Source organism: Leptonychotes weddellii, chromosome 1 (genome assembly GCF_054177405.1).
Source record: "Leptonychotes weddellii isolate Sample4059 chromosome 1, ASM5417740v2, whole genome shotgun sequence".
NCBI lineage: Eukaryota > Metazoa > Chordata > Mammalia > Carnivora > Phocidae > Leptonychotes > Leptonychotes weddellii.
Window position 1 is genome coordinate 34486761 of NC_138369.1, and position 19429 is coordinate 34506189.

The 19429-nt window shown below is 46.0% G+C and overlaps 1 protein-coding gene across 4 annotated transcripts in view; it reads right to left on the reverse strand.

Moving 5' to 3' along the window:
- Window positions 1-1906: 1906 nt before the first annotated feature.
- PDZRN3 (PDZ domain containing ring finger 3) overlaps window positions 1907-19429 on the reverse strand; it is a 237988-nt gene continuing 220465 nt past the window's right edge. For 3 of the 4 annotated variants that reach the window (XM_081820862.1, XM_081820844.1, XM_081820872.1), the window contains 6 exons: window positions 19003-19090; window positions 9056-9154; window positions 7842-7904; window positions 6255-6356; window positions 4895-5011; window positions 1907-4344 (listed from right to left, as the gene is read on the reverse strand). In XM_081820862.1, the coding sequence (XP_081676988.1) occupies window positions 2779-4344; window positions 4895-5011; window positions 6255-6356; window positions 7842-7904; window positions 9056-9154; window positions 19003-19090 (2035 nt within the window). In that variant the 3' untranslated portion in view covers window positions 1907-2778. The remainder of the gene's footprint in view (window positions 4345-4894; window positions 5012-6254; window positions 6357-7841; window positions 7905-9055; window positions 9155-19002; window positions 19091-19429) is intronic. The other variant, XM_081820851.1, reaches the window with a different exon arrangement.

Sequence of the window (19429 nt, forward strand, 5' to 3'; positions counted from 1 at the left end):
AAGTATCAGCAGCTGAGGTCTGTCGGTTACAGTGGAAGGTCTGTTTACATGGGAGCTAGGGTTTCACACCAGTGAGAACAGAATTGTAAATTGTCTCTTGTCACCATTACCCAGGAAAATCCCTCCATTCACCCACTGGCTCCAAAATGCCTGCACCGCGAGGCACCTGGGAGCTCAGACTCACTAAAGAAATAGCAGATTCATGTCTCCTGGCTTATGCTCACTCCAGGGCATCCACTGGTGAAATGTGTTTATTTTTTGGTTGAGGGCACAGGATCGCATGCATCTGAGTGAGCTGTGGATAGAACAGCTACCTCTCCCCTGTGGCCATGGCAGTAAGAACTGTGGGAACAGGAAGTGGGTTCTGAATTCAAATCCCCATTTGTTTTTTAAATGAGCCACGTTTGTCTCCTTGAGCTTCTTGCTCGTGGATAAAGTGACTTCTGGGGTGCCTTCCAGAATGTCTTATCAGAGTTGATTTGCCAAATTAGATTTGGAAACTTCTCACATTGCAAATTACGACCAAATGTATTTATATGATGAAGTGATTTAAAATATAAGTTGTAATTGAAGGATCTAGAAGTGGATTTAAATGTATGCTGTTTTTTAATTTCCCTCCACTTTTTTGTAAGTGGCACTGGCTGACTCTTAAATCTGGAGGAAGGTGGGGAGGGGAGCTCTGGTGAGGAACTCTTCTCTGCTTGACTCTCACGGCACATGGTTGATTCGGCTGGAGCTCTTTGTTCTTGTGGCCACGTACACACCTCTGACCTCTCATGAGAACACACAAGGGGAAGAAAGCTATTTCCCCACAGAAACCTGCACACTTCCATGTGTCTTGCAGCAATGTTTATTCTCTGTGAAACATGAGCAAGAAAGGGTGTGAGGTAAGAGCGCTGTAGATGAGCTGCTTCTGGGAACCAAGGACCCACTTCTGGTGGTGGGTGAACGTTGGAGAATATTGGAAAATCATGGCCCTCATAGCCCACCTTTTGCGAAAACTTGTCTTTGGAGGGCTGATGAGAGTAGTGTAGCAGATTTAAAATTATCTTTGCAGTGCCTGGTCTGGGAGAGGGAATGAACAGACATCTTGAACACTTCAGTGTCTCACCTTCAGTAAATTGTTCTAGTGCAAGTGTGACGATGAGTTAGCCTCAAGATTTGAGCCCCCAAGGAGGAATTTTGGTTGGAGGAGAGTAGAGGGGACTCTCTATGAGATACCTGACCACCTGGTCATTTCACGCAAATTTTTAGATCAGTGAGTAAACCAGAAGTCTGACAACATGGCAGATGAAACAGACATCTTTCCTAATCCTATCTTTATTTTGTATTTTCAGTAAGTCTTACAGCTGCGATTGGTGCCAACACTATAACCCGGGAACGATTTGTAGCAAATTCATTATTTAAGATCCTGGGGATGGTTGGGATTCTGAAAGAAAGATACCAGTTTTAAAACCCACTCACTTTGGTGACCTAGGTTATTCTGTGAAAATATGAGCTAGTTTGCAGAAATGGGAAGTTGGATCTAGCCACCAGAGTTGTTTTACTGGCAGACAGTAATGGTTGTGATAAACCAAAGAGATTTCATTGTAAACATGACCCTGAGTGATCAACTTGCTCATACTTATTCTTGCTTACAGGATAACTGGGCCAGGTTGAGGCTTTCTGCAAGACAGCAGTCAGAATGCAGGATTCAATGGTGAGTTTGATTCCTTCTTCTTCACTGACAGAGAGGTCTGTCTTTGGGTTCTGGGCAGAATGAAGGTACTGGATGATCTGAAAGACTCAAATATTCCCAAGGAAGTACATAATGTAATGGAAGAAAAAAAGAAACACTGCAAAAGGCTTTTATTTTATAAGCACCACTGCAAAAAAAAAAAAAAAAAAGGAATCACTTCAAAATGTATCAAATAGAAAATAATTTATTTTAACTTCATTTTACTTAATGTTTGTAACTAACCATGATTTCGTGAGCTTGCTTGTAAAACTCTGTCCCTTCAAATCTACAAAGCAAAGGCTTACTACAATGAGCACTTAAAATTCCACAAACCACCTCCATCCACAACTTTCCTGTACATGCAAATTCTTCCATCGGGCTGCAATATTTGCAAACATGCTTTAAACTTCCATAAAGCTGCATGATATTTTGCTTTCCGGTAAAACCTTTACGCTTTTGGGAACTTTAACCAGAAAAAAATGTTTAAATGTGTATCCCAACAACTCTTAAACACTGCTGGTTTGATTATGTGTATTAAATCCTGAACCATACAGTTTGGGAGTTTTGAGTTGAAGCCTTGACCTAAATTATATATTAATGGTCACCCATATGAAACACATTCAACAAAGTAACATTATAAAATAGGGTTCCATTAAAAATACACACTGGGGGTTGTATTTGTGTTTTCGGCAGGAAAAAAAAAAGCGTGTTTAACTTTTTTATATGAATATAGTTTAAACAAATTATTCTGTGAAAGTATGCTTAATAAAAGATCTTTTTGAAATTTAAACACTTTATGTAAAAGGTAGCAAGTAAAAAAGTACAATTGCTATTTGAAAAAAGCTCTGTTTGTTAATATTGCCTTCCAAGACAGTTAAGGGTGGTTTTTCTCCACTTAAAAGAGAGCTATTGACACCCAGAGCTGCAGCGTTGGCCAATTGTGACTATAAACAGGATGACCGTATTTATCTTATATACAAAAACTTGCCGCATTGAACGAGGCAGGAATTTCTACCCCAATGGTAGTGTTCTCTTTTATGTACACCACGCAGAAGTGAAAATTATACAGTAGTCACGGATAAGAAGGAATTGTATACTCTCGTGCCATCTGGTGACTTTGTGCCGTGGGTTAAGAGTTCTTGGATTGTCATCCAATTGTCAAATATCTTTTTGTTCCTCTTCTTCATCATCTTTTTGTGGCTCAGTTCAAGGATGTTCATCTCCTTCCTGTCGTCGGCGGCTTGCTGCTCCTTCAGGCAATCCAGCCGGCTCTGCATCATGAACTCGCGCCTGCGCTTCTGCTCCTTGGCCCTCACCACGTGCTGCTTCCTCTCCTCTCTGCTCCAGTAGCGCCCCAGCTTCAGCTCGCTCACCGCGTCGTCGTCGGTGGTCATGCCGCTGCGCTCCTCGCGGATCTTGAGCGCGCGCTCGCGCAGCAGGCGGTCCCGCACCGGCCGCTTGGTGATGTAGCGCGTGCCGTCGCTGCGGACCTTCACTTTCCACTCCAACCTGGCTTCCGCCTGCCCGGCCGAGGTCAGGTCCTTGCACATGCTCACCAGGCTCATCTGGCTCTGCGCGTACTCCACGGCCGACTTCTGCTGGATCAGCTGCATGTAGCTCTGGTAGTGCTGCGCGTGCGCCGGGATGTGGGCGTGTTTGTAGGGCGAGTGCGGGAAGGGCGGCAGGTACGAGCCGCCCAGCTTGGGGCCGGGGCTCCCGCTGTCGTCGCTGGGCCTCCGCTCCCTGCTTTCCGGGGCTGGGCCGGCCTCCAGCTCTCGAGGAGGAGGCGGCGGGCTGTAGCTGGCGCTGCCCACCTCCGGATCTTCCGTGATGGAGAGCAGGTTCTTGGGGGCTGGCCCGTAGGCTTCCATGCTCCCCGCGGCCCCCTCGCTGCCCGCGCAGCTGCTGCCCTCTGCCACTCTCCTCAGGGAGTTGTCGGGGGACATTTCCAGGGTGAGTGGGGTGCTGCGGCAGCTCTCGCCCGTGTTGTAGGCGCTCGAGCTGTCTTTGTCGGACTTCTCGGGGAGCTCGGTGATGTCCGACAGCTCGTGCCTGCGGACGTCGATGCTGGTGTTGTAGTTGCGGAAGCCGCTGTTGTGCAGCATCCACGACTCGCGGTACTGCTCCCGGAGCTGCTGCATCTTGTGCGCCCGCACGATGCTCAGGCACTCCAGCTCGATGCTGCGCAGCTCCTCGTTCAGCAGCTCCAGCTCCTTGTCCACGCTCTCAGGGTCGCTCTTGCTGGCATCCAGGGGGCTGCTGGCGTAGTACAGGCTGTAGGGGCTGCTGCTCTTGGCCTGGCACTTGAGCTCCAGGAGCTCCCGGAACCGCTCGCACTCGTCCACGGGGATGCCCAGGTAGTCAGCGTCAGTGCAGTCGGCCGACAGGAAGGACTCGTTGCTGAACGGCAGGTCGCCGCTGCCGAGGGTGTCCTGGCTGCACGTGAGCTTCCTCTGCCCGGCCAGCGGGGTGGATGACGCGGTGGCATCGTCCCCGTTGTTCTCTTGCTCCGAGCTCTCGTCATTGCGCGTGCTCTCATCCGTGCGTCCCACGCCGCTGTCCTTCTCGTGCTGGTTGGACAGGATGGTGGCTGTATCTGTGGTCCCCCCGTCTTCTTCATGCTTCTTCTAGAACAAAGGGCCACGGTGAGGGAGGTGCCACATTTCCTGTAGGACAAGGGCTGCCGGCCAGGGCATCCGTACCTGGCCATCAGGCAGACCCACCCAGGCAACACCTACCCTCCTCCTCCTCGGTTCTCCCCCCTGTAAGACGAGGGTATTAGTCACCTTACCTCAGTGAATGATCCTAGCCATTCCAGCACCCAGGGCAGGAGGCATCTAGGGCCTTACCACGAACTAGTACGTTTTTAGGACCCTGACCATGGAGGTGGCACCGAAGGGAGCTAAAGGGCTCTAAGCAGCTCAGGCTACACCGAGGGAGTTGCTCTACTTTTGAAAACATGACTTCAGGCTTTCTAATCTGCCTTAAAGCTGGCACACGTGTCTTCCCAGACCCCAGCAGGACTACTCAGCTCTAAAAGCCAGGCCACACTCCCTTGGCAGGGAGGGTATCGGCTTGCCTCTGCCAGTGTGAAGACCGGACGGCACCTTCCAGGCCGGCGGGTTTGCACGGGACTTGCGTGCCGGGGGGGGGGGGTGCGGGGGGGCCGGGCGTCACCTGCTGCAGCACGCTGGCAGTGAACTGCATGGCCTGATGGTGCTGCTCCTCCAGCATGTCCATGTGCAGGTGGTCCAGAAAGTCGTTTCGGTCGTCGTCCATCCAGCCCTCGTCCAGCTGTGGGGAGGGAGCAGCCATGGGCCTCAGAGAAGATTCCTTTTGCTTTCATCTTATTTACTTACTTTTTTTAAAAGAAAGGCCATTAAGCTGGGGGAAAAAGAGTTCTTGGGCTCCCTCCGGGGGTCATGAAAATGCAGTGTGCCCGCTGTTTGGCTCTACCTCGGAAAACTAGCCTCCCTTCACGTTCCAGAGACTTTGCGGGCCATGGTTGTGTTTTTTTCCTGGCGACGCTCATGCATCCACGGTGGCTACTTTCAGGGAAGTGGGCCACCCGTGAGGGCGTCCGGGAAAGCTAGCCCTGCACCCCTGCTGGCTGGCCCACACACAAGCTTAGCAGGCCCCGAAAACAAACTATTGGCAGTGTTGCAAGAGTTCTTTTTGACACAGAACGTGGGTCTGCTAACTAGCTGTCTGGGGCAAGGCCCGTCACTTTTACCAGGCCCGTGTCTTCCTAGAGCAGACTATTCAGGGGGTCTGAGATCTTAGAGCCCACGGGTCAGATGTGGCCTGCTGCTCGTGGACTGTCACGCCCACTTTTGTGCTACTGTGGCAGAGTCCAGCGATTGCACCAGAGGCTATCTGGCTCCCAAAGCCAGACATATCTGGCCCTCTGAGAAGTTTTCTGATCAACGGTTCTTTCACTTTTTAAAATAAAAGTTGTATTTTATGTTTAAGACGTACATGGTGATGATTTTAATGTACATCAACATAGTGAAGTAATTCCGAGACTGAAGCTCATTAACAGCATTTCCTCCCCGGGCTACCGTGTGTGTGTGATGAGAGGGCCGGACATTTACTCTCTCAGCAGTTTCAGGAGGAACGCAGTATTACGAGCCACCATGCTGTATGTGCACTACACTCTGTAGCTAGCGATGAGGCCCACGCAGATCCAGGCTGGAACACCTGTCGGGCTTGGGGAACGCAAACATCTTGATGGTTATGACCTTGGCTGTGTTTTTCCGGCCCACCATGTTCCCTTGTCTTCTCCTTCATGACCATTCCTACGCTAATGAGCCTGCTGGGCCTACAGTGTGCTATCAGGCTGGATGTCAGCACTCTCCTTCGATGCTTAAAACAGAAAATAGATTTTAGGTCACATCAAGCGAGACGACATTTTCAGGGTGTACAAAGTGCCTTCAAATTCAGACCAAATACTTGGGCAGGAGTCTGCAGTGCCACGGACTTGGGTTTTTGGTTGTAGGAATACAGATGCAGCTTCACATGCAAGAGGCTGACTCACCTGGAGTTCGGGCCTTGCAATCAGCAAGGAAAAGTTCTTGTTTTCTTCACTGGTTAGGAGAGCCACGGCCTCTTCACGGTTCTGTACCTCTATCCCATTAATCTTAAAAAAACCCAAAAAAACCAAAATGGTGAGGAGGCGATGGAGGGGTGGACAACAGGATAATGAGATCATACAAAATCATTCTATACAGATGGAGCAGAGAACTTGCATGTAGCTTGCAAAGAATGCTCATTTTCAGAAGGAAAGGCCTTGCTCAGACTGGTCTGTCAGCCATGACAGGTGTACAAGGCAACTAATGTGGAAACTATGTGAACATAAGTTGCTGAGACTCCAGAAGGCAGACTGAGAAAAATCACCATGTTGTGAAGAGGGAACATCTGAGCAATTTAATCAGACATAATAGGCAGGAACATAAAGGAAATACACTAAAGCATTATTATAGACATTTTCAGATAATAGGAGAGAAAAAGCAGCAGCAGGTCTCATGTGGCCATTATGGAAACTGAGGGCAAACAAGGAAATGGTATCCTACGTGGTGGTCTGTGTGCCCAGTTTGTCACTTGAACTTCATTAGCTGGGACAGAAAGTCTAGAGGGAGGGACTCTCATAACGGGTCTGGAGGGATGATTCCTCCAGGGGACACAGAAATGGTCTCACTGAGCAGGGAGGGGACCCTTCCACCCAACTACTTAGGCTAGTGAACCAAGAGGCAGCGAAGAGGGTGACTACTGGTTGGGGTGACTGAACCCAGTGACCAGTGGAGATAGGCGGGGCCATGTACAGAACCCAGGACTTCCGTGCCCCATAGTAAAAGCTAATGGAAAAGGACAGCATCTCCAAATGGCAGGACTGAAGATGAGTCAGGGCATTTAGGAATGAAGGTTTGGGTTATTCCACCAGCAAATGGTCCTTAAGCAGCTGAGGTTGGGGTTGAAATCTGGGGAAATGTAGACTAAGCAGTGGAAAAAGGTTAGATAGGAGTGAGGGGAGGTAGAAGCGTTGTGGGACACAATGGACCAAACAATCTCCATTTCTGGGAAATTAAGGAAGACTGTAGCTGAAACAAGCAGTCTCATTTTGACTCCAAAGAGCAACAGGGCTTCAGGTAAAGAAACTATCCTTAGAAGCCCTTCTTAAATGTCAAGTCATGAAATTTAGAAGGCTTCTCCATCAATTTTACTAAATTTGCCAAAGATGTTCCTATTTAAGGACAAGACCAAACTTGACACTTGTGGTCCAAAATTACTCTTTCAAAGAAATCTAAAATGAGAATTATTCTGGTTCATAAGTTGCAGACTATGGGCTTGACTTGGGTCCCAGCGGTGCTGTCCTGGGCCCTTCAAAGAGACTGAAAGGAAATAAGGTGCGTCTTCTGTAAGGTGCTGGGGCAGCTCTGTCCAGTTGTCCTAGGCCTCACCACTCCCTGGTGTGTGTCACTTTGTAGGGTTTTTGCTTCCCTCATTAATTTAACTTCTGGCCTCACTATACATCCGCCTTGGTGATCCTTGTTCCTTAACATCTGCATTTTCAACCCTAAAGTTATTATCATCAACCATTTCGGCCTCTGGTCGAAAGCTGACCTACCTGGATAATGCGGTCTCCTTCTCGGATGCGCCCATCCTTGGCCGCAATGCTGTTAGGGTCGATCTGAAACACACATGGACAGGTCAGCACGGAGTGGATAACTAAGACACATATGAAAATAAACAACAGCACTTCTCAAAGGCTGTCTAACACGCAGTCCTGCTTATCCCTAGTTTTTGTTTTGCACATAAATAAACAAGACTTAGTTCCTGCAAGGAGAGACAAACATGGATTGATCTGTTTCCAAGCCCTTTCCTGGGTGTGCTCTTGGAACCCTGCGTGGCCTCCTTGTGACATGGCAGTGTGCACAGACCCTGCTGACCTAAGGGAATAGAGAGGCACAGCTGACTTTTGTTGCAGTCACAGAAATGAAAGCCAAAGTGTGATGCAGAACAGGGTAAACGGCACCCTTGGCTATGCGGATGAGCAACCATACCTTGATTATTTTACTAAATGCTTCCATTTTGGAAAATAAGTTTAAAAATACAATTGAGACAAGTGGGATTAAGTATGGGAAAAATCTCCCCAAATGCAGTAACGGTGGACCATCTTAAGCTTGGTGAATAAAGTACATCCAAAGGAATAATTATTAAGCCTAGTAAACACATCCCTTGGTTCATCCCACAGAGAGAGGTTTTATTTCCTGACAAAATTGAGTTCCTGTGCTTGCCTAGATGGGAGTCTAGGGTAAAGTATTCATACTGTAATCATACTGCATTGTCTTCTCTAAGAAGATCAAAATAGCTTCCATCTCTGTACTTTGCAGATGCATTTAACTTACATGAATTCAATGATATACACATTCAACCAAAAGGAAAAAGAAAGAGATATAAAGAAATACTTTAAAAAGTGTAAATGACTCCATCCACCATCCCATTCAATGGACACGAGAAGGGAAATGTGAATCTGCTGTCCCCTCGGGGTTGAACACACAAAACCATGTAAGCGGCTCCATTTTATGGCCGATTTGCAGGCTTCTCAAGGGTAATTTCGCCTTATGTGCTGATTGACATTTGAACTTAACCCCTATGTAAAGATGTTAACTCCATGGACTGTGTGATGAAGGGGAGAAAGACATTTGGGTCTTTCCAAAGACTTCTCAATGAGCCAGAGTTAGGGCTGGTTAACACATAACAGAAAAAAACCAAAAACCAAAAAACCAAAAACCTCCTCTGGTCTTAAGATGATAGTTACACAACACTCAGCCTTCATACCTCACTTATGTAAATCCCAATGTCATCTTCATCATCAGTCCGGTAGCACACGGTGAGGCCCAGCTTGTCCTGGCTGTTCATTCTGTAGAGATCCACTTCCTAGACAAGGGAAAGGCATTTGCAGTGAGCCTCCAGCGGGCAGGGAGAGCTGGGAGGGGTCAAATGCTTTAAAAATATTTTGTTTCAATGATGAACTGGATTTCTTTGTATTTGATTGTGTAGAGTGGTTAACGTACTAAACAAAAAGTGATTATGGACACAGGATCAATGCCCACGGCATTTCTGACCTTTCAGTCAATATAAAGTCATTTTGAAAATAGTTATTTTATTGATCCCCCAAAAGAAAAATTACCTATATTTCACTCAGTGTCAAGACTTCTGGGGTAGGGCTTTTAAAAAGCATTCTTTCAATGCCTGCCACAAATGAGAATATTTCCATACCCCAAACCATCCAGCCATTTCAGTACAAATGTTTCCAATGTGTTCAGTTAGATTATTTCACATTGCGTTCCCTTAATATTCACAGTAATAGAACTTGCAAACAGATTACACATAAATTGATCCAAGAAAGGAGGGTAACGGGATAGCGTGCAATTAATGCTTTCCACAACAGCTGTGATATTTACAGTCGAGAAATTAGTTTCAGTCCCTATTACTGCAAATTAAATAAGATAAAAGCAAAGTGAGCCCAAATGCGAGACACATGAGCACAAGGAACGCCACTGTATTTGCCAATTAGTCTTGCGCTTCAGAATGAAGTCAGAACTTTGAACATTGTTGAAGCCTTGGGAGGAAGTTCTGGGTTTTCTGAAAGTATCAACAAGCCAAGTTGCCCTCTCCACCACACTGCCAGTTGCCCCTGCAAGATTCTGCAGCACTAAGCTGAGGCCTGTCCGAAGGGCTGCCTGAGAAGAAGGTCTCCAGCAGGTCTCTCGCTCTGGTTTTTACTGCTGACTGCTCACCAACCAGGAGTGGAGGTGCTGAGAGAATGGGTCTCTGAAACCACGGTCTCTGGGGACCACTTCCTCTCTCCATATTATTCTTGGAGGGTGGTAAGGATGCAGTGGTCTTTGTGGGGAAGCTCAAAGCAGGTATGTCAAAGCAGATAATTCCTGAACCCTCCCCTGTGAAAGGCAGGGTGCCCAGCACCATGGACACCTTTCAAGCTGGAAGAACGGCAGGTGCAAATGTCCTGGGCCAATAATGCCAAAGTCCTGTGTGCAAGGAGGAGAGAGGTGGGCTGAGCATGGCAAGGCATGAGGCCAGACCATGTTAGGAGAACCCCATAGGCCAGCATGAGGAGCTCGGATCTTACTTCACCATTGTGGGAACCCATGAAAAAGTTTTAAAAGTGAGGACTGCCCTGATCTGACAGACTATTTTCAGCAGTTTTTCTGGCTGATGTATGGAGTGTAATGTGGTGGTGAAGGGTTGGGGCTATGAAGACAGGCAGACCTGTGTTCAGATCCCAAATCTATCTCTTTCTAGCACCTCCATCATGGGCCTGTTGCTGTATCTAAGCCTGTCTCCTCACTAGTAAATGCCATCCTGCTGCCTCAGGCTGGATGAAGACTCAGTGAGGTAAGGCCCACAGAGAACTGCAGCACAGTGCTTGGCCCAGAGAAAGTTAATAGGAAATGGTAGTATAATAATCACTGCAGGTATGTTTACTTGCCTCAAGTCCCAGCACAGAGTGGTTATATTTCACGTGCCCCTCCCCCCAATAAGATAACTTTATTTTCTGAACATTGATATGTTAATTCACTGACTTCCTAATTATAGCTTTAGCAACATGGCAGATTTTCATTAAGTGAAATCCTATTAATTTCTGATACTTCAGTTAAGTTGGGTGGAAAGAACTGGACTAAGCACAGTAATGGAGGAAGCATGAGTTTGAGGGTCACGTTTAATTACAAGGGCCGATTCTTTCCAAATACGTGGGAGTAACCAATTTGCATACCTCACACACACTATTAGTCACACATCCTCCTCTTACGTTTCAAACACATGCCCACATCTCTGTCTCAGGTTACATTTTCTTTGGGTCTGGGTAGAAGGAAAGACTTTCCCCGTTTTGGCCCTTCTCACAGTTAGTTTGAATCAGTGGAATTTCATGATGGTTTGTTTGGGTCCAACTGCACAACTGTAGCCAAATGCTACCACCGAGCCCTGTGCTATCATGGTGGATGCCAGATGGTTCGGGAACAGGTTCATGGGCAACCAAAGCAGAGAGAGAGAACGGGAAAGACTGTAGGAAGAAAAATGAGAAAGACAATAAATGTGGTATTCCCTTTAGCAGAAGTATAAATGGTAATGTGAGTTATAGCTTTCTCTGAATAGCTGGCCACCAAGGTGAGTATCTAAGCATAAAAGAGATCACAGTTCCACTGGGCTTTATTCCAGTACTCAAAGTAAGCGCCCAAGTGTGGTTGTGAGGAACAACTGCAAAAATTGAGGGGAGGGTTTAGAAACTACTAGAGCATTTGGATATTGTCATAATATCCAAGAACAAGAAGAGCAAGCTTGTCTTAGTGACCAAAGTGTGCATCGGTTCAGGTACTCCTGACTCCTGTGTACGGGGTGAGCTATATAGAGTCCCACATGGTAGAACCACATATTGGTCAGTGACATACTGAAACTTAAACTGGTTGACCTGGTTGGTCCTCACAGCTTTTCAGTATAGACAGTCTGAGAAGCATGACTCTGTGATACACATCCAGGAACTGAGGGCTCCATTTGAGAACCCAGGAAGGCAAAAAGTCTGGAAATCATGTCTTGGAAAAGAACAGCATAATGTACTAGGGTTATTCAAAGCGGAAAAAGGAAGGCTCCTAAGGAATGGGATTAGCTGAATGTCTGCTATATAGAAAAGGATTACATTTATTTGGTTTAGTTCCCAAAACGTAGAGAGTCTGCTATCTTAAGTGTTGAGTAAATGATTTCAATAAAAACCTAACTTGAAAAGCATTTCTACTCTATTTTTTGGTCAGGATTTTGATTGACAGATATTTGGAGAACTATAAAGCTATAAATGTGGACATCAGTTCATTCTGCTATTGGTGGGAGTATTTTATTCTGGTACTTTACTCTTCTAAATCTGACAGTTCCTTTCAACAAATCTTTTATAACCAGGGAGGAAACTTTCTTAGAACCAAATGTCAAGCTGGAAAGGAATACATCCTAAAGTGTTGCTTTAAAATAGTTTCACCTGAATCCCTGATACCTGAATCATGGGTAATCCCTTATGCTCTCCTTGAACACATTTTATATGCTGCCATTAACCCCATATGTGATTAGCAAATTAATAATAGATTTCCAATACACACTGTTGGAAATGACACACAATACATGATGGTCAACATTCCCACATCTGTGCATTGGAGACAAGAGGTTTTCTTTACCAGATCTATTCCCAGTTAGCAATATACTCTGAGGATGCAGGGCTCCCTCCCTACAGCAGAAAGACTTAGCCAACACTGCATTTAGCCTTTAAATCCCATTGCAAATCCTCCCAGGACAGACTGTCATGGCGACAGTCACATTCTCACTTTGGTCAGGTTTGACTTAAATACTGGAAAAGCTGGATTCCATCCTTGACATGGATGAGAAGCTGGCTCTGGCATCTCTCTCTCTCTCTCTCTCTCTCACACACACACACACATGACAGGGCAGAGTTCTCATCTGAAACAGTTGCCCTGAGTATGTTAAAGCTTCCTCTTCCACCCCCAATTCTTGTTGGCTGTGAAGCAAACTTTAGGACTTGATTTTTTAGAACAAATTCAAGAATGGGAGTGTAATTCTAGATTAGGGGTAGTCCTCTTAGAAATGGTCTGGTTCTATCTTAGAAATGGATCGGTTTTAAAAAGGATGAATGGTACAGGATAGACAAATGGCTGATATTACGTGTCAAGTAGTAGGAAAGGAAAGGATATTCTGGAGTTTACTCCAGGTATGTTCTTGACATTGATATTAGATAGGATGGCTTGGGCTATAACATTTCCTTGTGTTACCTGGATCTTCTGAGGAACGCTAAACAAAAACTGGAAAAGTTTCATTTCGAAGGCATATGGTGTAACTTAGCAATGGTCACTCAGTTTCCAAGGGATGGTTCAACATCATAAAGAAGAGCCTGGCTGCTCATAGTTAAGCAAAGAGTGAACCATAAAAAGTTTTCAGAAGCTCTTGAAAAACAATGCTGTAAGAACTGCTACAGTTTTAGCTGTGTATAAATCTGAGTTTTACCTTGGTTGCTTATCAAGATTATATTAAGGCAATAGTTGAATAATGAGTTTTGAAGTAAAAAAAAGGGTCCAGCCTAATATAGTGTGCACAGTAGGTGGCTCAGAACTGAATGAATGAGCTTAAGATTCCAAGGCAGAAAAAAGAAAAAATCCACATGAACAACACTCCTGGGCTGTGCCATGAGCAAGCCAGGCAACCTTGGGAAAGTCAATTCATGTCTTTGAAACGTCTCAGCTATTCTACAATTTCCTAACCAGATATGATATTTGGGGGCCTTAGCAGATAATTCTCCAAACTCACTGGGTGGCTCGTACCCTCTCAACATTGCATTCTGCCTGGAAGCTAAAGGCAGAGCCTTACGCAACTGAGCACATCACTGAAAGCTTAGAGGTTATCAATACTTATCTGTCTGTGATGATGGAGATAAGATTTCAGAGAAGACCATTAATCAAACTGGTATGAATAATGTATTAGCATTATCTGGATTACAGCCCCCCCACCACTGGTGTCCTGTTGCTTACTGGTCTAGATGGGACTGTTGGATAAAAATGAACTGCTAAGCCTGACATTTCAGATGAAATTGAAACGAGAGCCCCATTATGAGAATTAATGGGGCCATTCCACGTGGGTGATTCAAGCTTTCTGTTTCAAAGTCAGCCACTTTAATCAGAGGGGATCCCAAAGACCAATTTCAATGGCTTATCCCACACCAGGAAGACGGGTCACTGAAGCATAACTCTACCTTATCAGTTCAGAACTGCTGTGCAGATTTCTTTAAATTCTCTCCACTCTTTCTATATCTATGCATGGGGCAGGCTATGTGCAACACAGAGGTGTCTCTAAAGAGGCCGTACTTCCCTTCAAGAACCTTCATTTGAGATAGGGTAATAAGGCATTTATTCCTTCACTCAACAAATGTTTATGGGTTACCTACCATGTGCCAAGGACTGACTAGGCACCTAACCATGAATGAGCTGGACAAGAGCCCAGCTCTCATGGAACTTGTATTCTAGTGGGGGAGCCAGTAAGTAGGAAATGGCACTGTTGGGGTAGGGATGCTCTAGACAGAGTGGCTGGGAAGCTTCTCTGGAGGTGACGTTGTGGACAAAAGACGGAGCCGGACGGGGCCATGCTAGGATCTGGGCAAGTGCCCTGTGGGCTGAGAGCAGAGCAGGTGGAAGGTCCTGGTGTGCAGATGGTAGTACAAAGAATGGGCAAGCGCCGACTGTACTGGGAACAGGGTGAGGAGGCCAACTCAGTGAGGGCAGAGCTGACCAGGAAAGGTTTCCTGGAGGAGTTCTTGAGCTGTGCCTTAAAGGCTAAAGACAAATGTATAGATTGGCTGGGGCATCCTGCATCGTCTCCAGGACAATCCCAATTCCCTAGTGATCTACTTAGGTTACTCGATGAAACCAGGTTTGGAGGTCATTTTAGTCTCCCTGTTGAAACTGTAGCTTTTCTTCTCTTTTCTCCCCTCAAAATGACATCATCAAAACACAACATAGGTGAGGGTAGCTTCACAGCCTGAAGGGGGAGGCTACTGATGAATCAACTGGGAAATTAACACGATAGATTAAGGAAAAAGCCTTCTTCAGACATCTATTTTCCTTCTTAATTGCCTCCAGGAAGATCTAGAGCAGGTGTTCAGTACCTGAAAATTTATGGGTAATTATGTGGCTGCTCAACCCTTGGGTACACTTGGGTATAATCTTTTTAGCTTTACACAGTTTCACAATAACAGGGATTTGACACTTACCTAAATATGATCATTTTGTGTGCTTTAAAAGACAGAACATCTGTTTTTCTCTGTGCATTTGCTTCTATAATATCCCAACACACTCATGTATTTTCCTCCTATATAATATCCATGGAACTAGTTACTTTTCAGTGGATGTTGATCTCATTCAACTCAGATGATGAGTGGTGTGTTGAGACTGACTCCCTAACTCAAAACACGCCTGCTCTTTTTGTAATCTAACCCCAGAGTCGGGGGGAAGAGAAGAGGATGGAACATCACAGAGACAGAGTGTGGACTATTCTACGAAATCTGGTGAGAAGCATGGATGACACGTACGTGCCAATCTCCCTAAAAACTGGGTCTGCTTTAGGAAACTCCATTCCCCGCACTGAGGCTGCTTTATTACCATTCTGGAGCTGACCAGACTACCGTCTGAGGACGTGCCTCTGAAACGGGGCAGTACTGGACGTACACTGTTCTCTACGGGAGGCTCCCTCCAGGTAAGTGGCCACACTGGGCTTCAGGAAGACTTCGAGCCTTCCCCACAGGACTTGGGATGGGCTTCTTATCCCAAACCACCCGGTTCACTTTTTGAGATGTGCTTAGTTAACAAAGACAACTTGGTGACATCTCAGCTGCTAAGGACAAAAGTCCAGAGGTGAAAGCAACCTTCCTGCCTGGCGTGGACCCATAACCATATTTTGGCTTTCTTAGGAGATGACAAGTTCCTGTCTAACAAGCCTAAGGGCTTAGGAACTTCAAGGGACATGAACTCCTTAAAGGCAGGCAGGGTGGTGACTTCCTGATTTTGCATTTCTAGCACCAGCGTATTCAGTGTTAACAGATGCTCGAAGTGGGCAAGTCGAAATGAAAATAATCATGGATGTAAAGTCTCATGGCATCAAAGGTGCAATTTAGAACACTCAACTGATTTTCTAAATTCTTGGGCTGTTTGTCTCTGCTTTTTACTCATGAAAAGAAAGACGTCTGTGCCGAATGGAACACACAACCGAAGTCTTGCTGCTTTGACCCATGACAAGAACAAATGGAAGCTTGGACTTCTTTACCTCTAGGTTGGGCCCCTCCAACTTGAATGTGCACTGAGGCACCTGGGGATCCTGTTAAAATGCAGGTTCTGACTCAGCAGCTCTGAGGGCCAAGATTCTGCATTTCCTGCCAACTCCCAGGGTGATGCTGTGTCACTTGGAGAAACAAGGTTCTAGGGAACTGGTTTAGAGTGGCTTCTACCAAAAGCAAGAGGCTCTAAGGTAGTTCGCACCGAGAAAGTTATTACCTTTAGGAAGGTGGACTCAGTCTGGGCTAGTGTGAACACTTCTTTAACACTTGCCAATCTCCTGAGAGAGAGAGGCGAACCAGCCCCCAGCCCCTGGCCCTCACCAGGCACCGCCGATGATGCGCACCAGGAGTTGAGAACACTGCCTGGGCCCCCTGTATTTACTGTGCAGTGCCTTCCATTTACGGCAGCTGATGCTGATTTCCTGTCTGAGGCAGTCATAGTGCACTGCCTTTAAAACAAATTCACCTCACTTAAAGTGAGTTGAGTTGGGTTAAAGCAAAACAGAAAGCAAACAGTGGTTCTGCTGGTATGCGGAACGAACAAAAAAAATCGTAAGGCAGAATGGGCCAAATGGGGCAGATACCGCGGGAGTTCTGTGACCTTCCAGAAAGCACCTGCAAACCCTTTTAGACACGAGCCTTTTTTTTCCAGGAAGAAACCCTAGATTCCATCAGGTTCTCCAAGGTGTTAGACAGTAAAATAGATCACTAGTATGGAGTCAGGTTTAACTAGGTGTCCATGACTTACCAAGTCTACACAATACAGTGAACCCTTGAACAACATGGGTTTTAACTGCGTGGGTCCACTTGCATGTGCATTGTTTTTGATAAATACAATACGGTACTGTAAATATATTTTCTCTTTTCTTTTCTCTAGCTTACCCAACTGTAAGAATACGGCGTATATTGACTGTCTACGTTACTGGGAGGGCTTCTGGTCAACGGTCGGCTAATAGTTAAATTCTTGGAGAGTTAAAAGTTAGACGTGGAATTTTGACGGTGCAGGAGGTCAGCCCTCCTAGTCCTTGTGTTGTTCAGGGGTCAGTTACACTCTGTAAATCTAGCTCCTGAGATATTTTATAGCTTTTTAAAGATCTCTACTGTGTCACAGTTACATTGATGATCAAAAAGCAGTGTTGTCCTGGAACCATCATTAAGTAGCCCTTCTTCTTGTAAAGCACTATTCCTGAGAATTCTAGACCCAGGAAATGCTAAGAGGTACTTGGCCAAAGAGAAGTTGTTAGATCAAACAAAAATATGTTGGGAGTAATGCTGTCTACTGTATCTGCTTTCCTTCCCCAGGGCATTTACTGTGCTCTTAAACATACCCAGGACTGAGAAGTCCTCTGGGACAAAATCTGTTCACTGTGGTTTACTCAGACACTTCTCAAACACGGTTGACGTGGAACCCCATTTGCACACACTGTGTGTTAACACGCTAAGAACGAGTGTCCTGGGGGAGGCACTGGCTGCTTCATGAGCTACCCCCAAAGGTGGTGAGAGGGGAAATTGTAAATGATAGGCAGAGTCCCTGGTTTTCTGAAAGGCACGAGGCTACGTTTCGTGCAGCCATCAGTCAGGGGACGGCAAGTACTGAGTTCCACGGTGGGCGGCGCATGGGGACAGTGGCAGGTTTGAGCCAGAATGACCACCATTCCAGTTCAGACCGTAGGCGCTGAGCAGGAAATTTAAATTTTCCAAACAACGTCCCCGAGTGCATTAGGATTCTACATCAGGCTGTAGGGGAGCAGCCAGTGAAGGTGGTGTTTGAACCCGGGGACTGATCTCTGTCCCCTCTCAGGGCACAGAAACCCTCGGTAACTGTAAAGGAGAGCTCGATGATCACGACCACCTTCCACTCGTCTACTGCCTCGCTCACTGCCCCGCAATCTACTAGCTCTCAGCAACCCGCTGGCCTCACGCTTGACATCAGCAATCTTTCTAAAAGGTACCTGATTATCCTAGTCTGTAAAGTCAGTTCTGAAAAAAATGCTCTTGCATTTTTCGAAAACACAATAAAATAGAGGAACCAATGTTTGCCCGAAAGTGTAAGGAAGTACATCTTGAAAGGTGACTTTTCTCTATTTTCGATCTCTCTTATTAGAAGACAAATGAGAGCTGGAACTCTGTAAACTGATGTCTTGTAGGGGAGGTGGCTCGGGGGCTGGGTGAAACAGGTGAAGGGGATGAAGAGTACACCTCTCGTGAGGAGCACTGAGTAACTTATAGGACTGCTGAATCACTCTATTGTATACCTGAAACTAACGTAACACTGTATGTTAGTGATACTTGAATAAAAATAAATTTAAAAACCCTCAGAGGCCAGTAGGACCTTATACATCATCTAGAATCCTATCTGAGTCATATTTGGCCTCAAATAAGGAGAGTTTTGGATTTGCTAATTTTTTTCAAGCTCAGTGTTATAAAATGTTGGGCAAACCGTTTTGTGCTGGTGTGGGCTACCACCTACCCTATTCATCCATCTACTCTTGCCTTTGAGTAAAAGTCACGATGACTGTGAGAGGAGAAAGGTGCGGAAGCTCACTGTAGTTACAAGAATGGATGGAGTTTAGAGCCTGATGAGAGGAGATAATATGAGTTCAAAGATCCACAACAGGACTCACTACCCTATCTTTTAAGTAATTTTAATAAAAAAAAAAAAACAAAAAAACCCTACATTTCTGCTTTGGGATCAGACTGTAACGTTGTTCTATTCTTGAAAGGGGGGGTAGGGAAGAAAAGCCAAATTATGCCTTTAAATGGCATGACTGAAAGTGGTTCTTTTAAAAGAAAGTGGCTCTTTCACTAACATCCATAGACTACATGTATGCTCATAGAGAACTTGTTAGTCTTAGTAATGGCTCCTAAATCGAGACAAAGATGTTCTTACCTCCAACTCCAGTTCCTCCCTGTCCATTTCCTGATGGACACCTCCAATGTAGTCACTGGGGTCATAGTACTCGTGGGCCGAGGGGTGCCTGAAAACAGAAGAAAGACCTTTACAGCCTGCTTGCGGCTGGAAGTCCCCCCTTTCATCCCCCCAACCTCGTCGGGCCTGCTGTGATGTGGCCCCAGTTCTCAGGGTTGGGGCACTGCCTAAGCCCACTTCTCCCTGGCCGTGCTTCTCAGCAGCGTCAGGACCTCCCCTGTTTAACACTTCCATCCTCCTCGAAGAAGATGCAGGTGACAGCGGGACTGCCCTTGCTGCTCCCAGTGACCATCCTCTTGCCGACTAGTCATGTGAGTCAAAGGGACTCATTTCTCACTCAGTCTCTAGAGAGCAGACACATTCCCCTTTCCCGCTTATTGCTTCACTG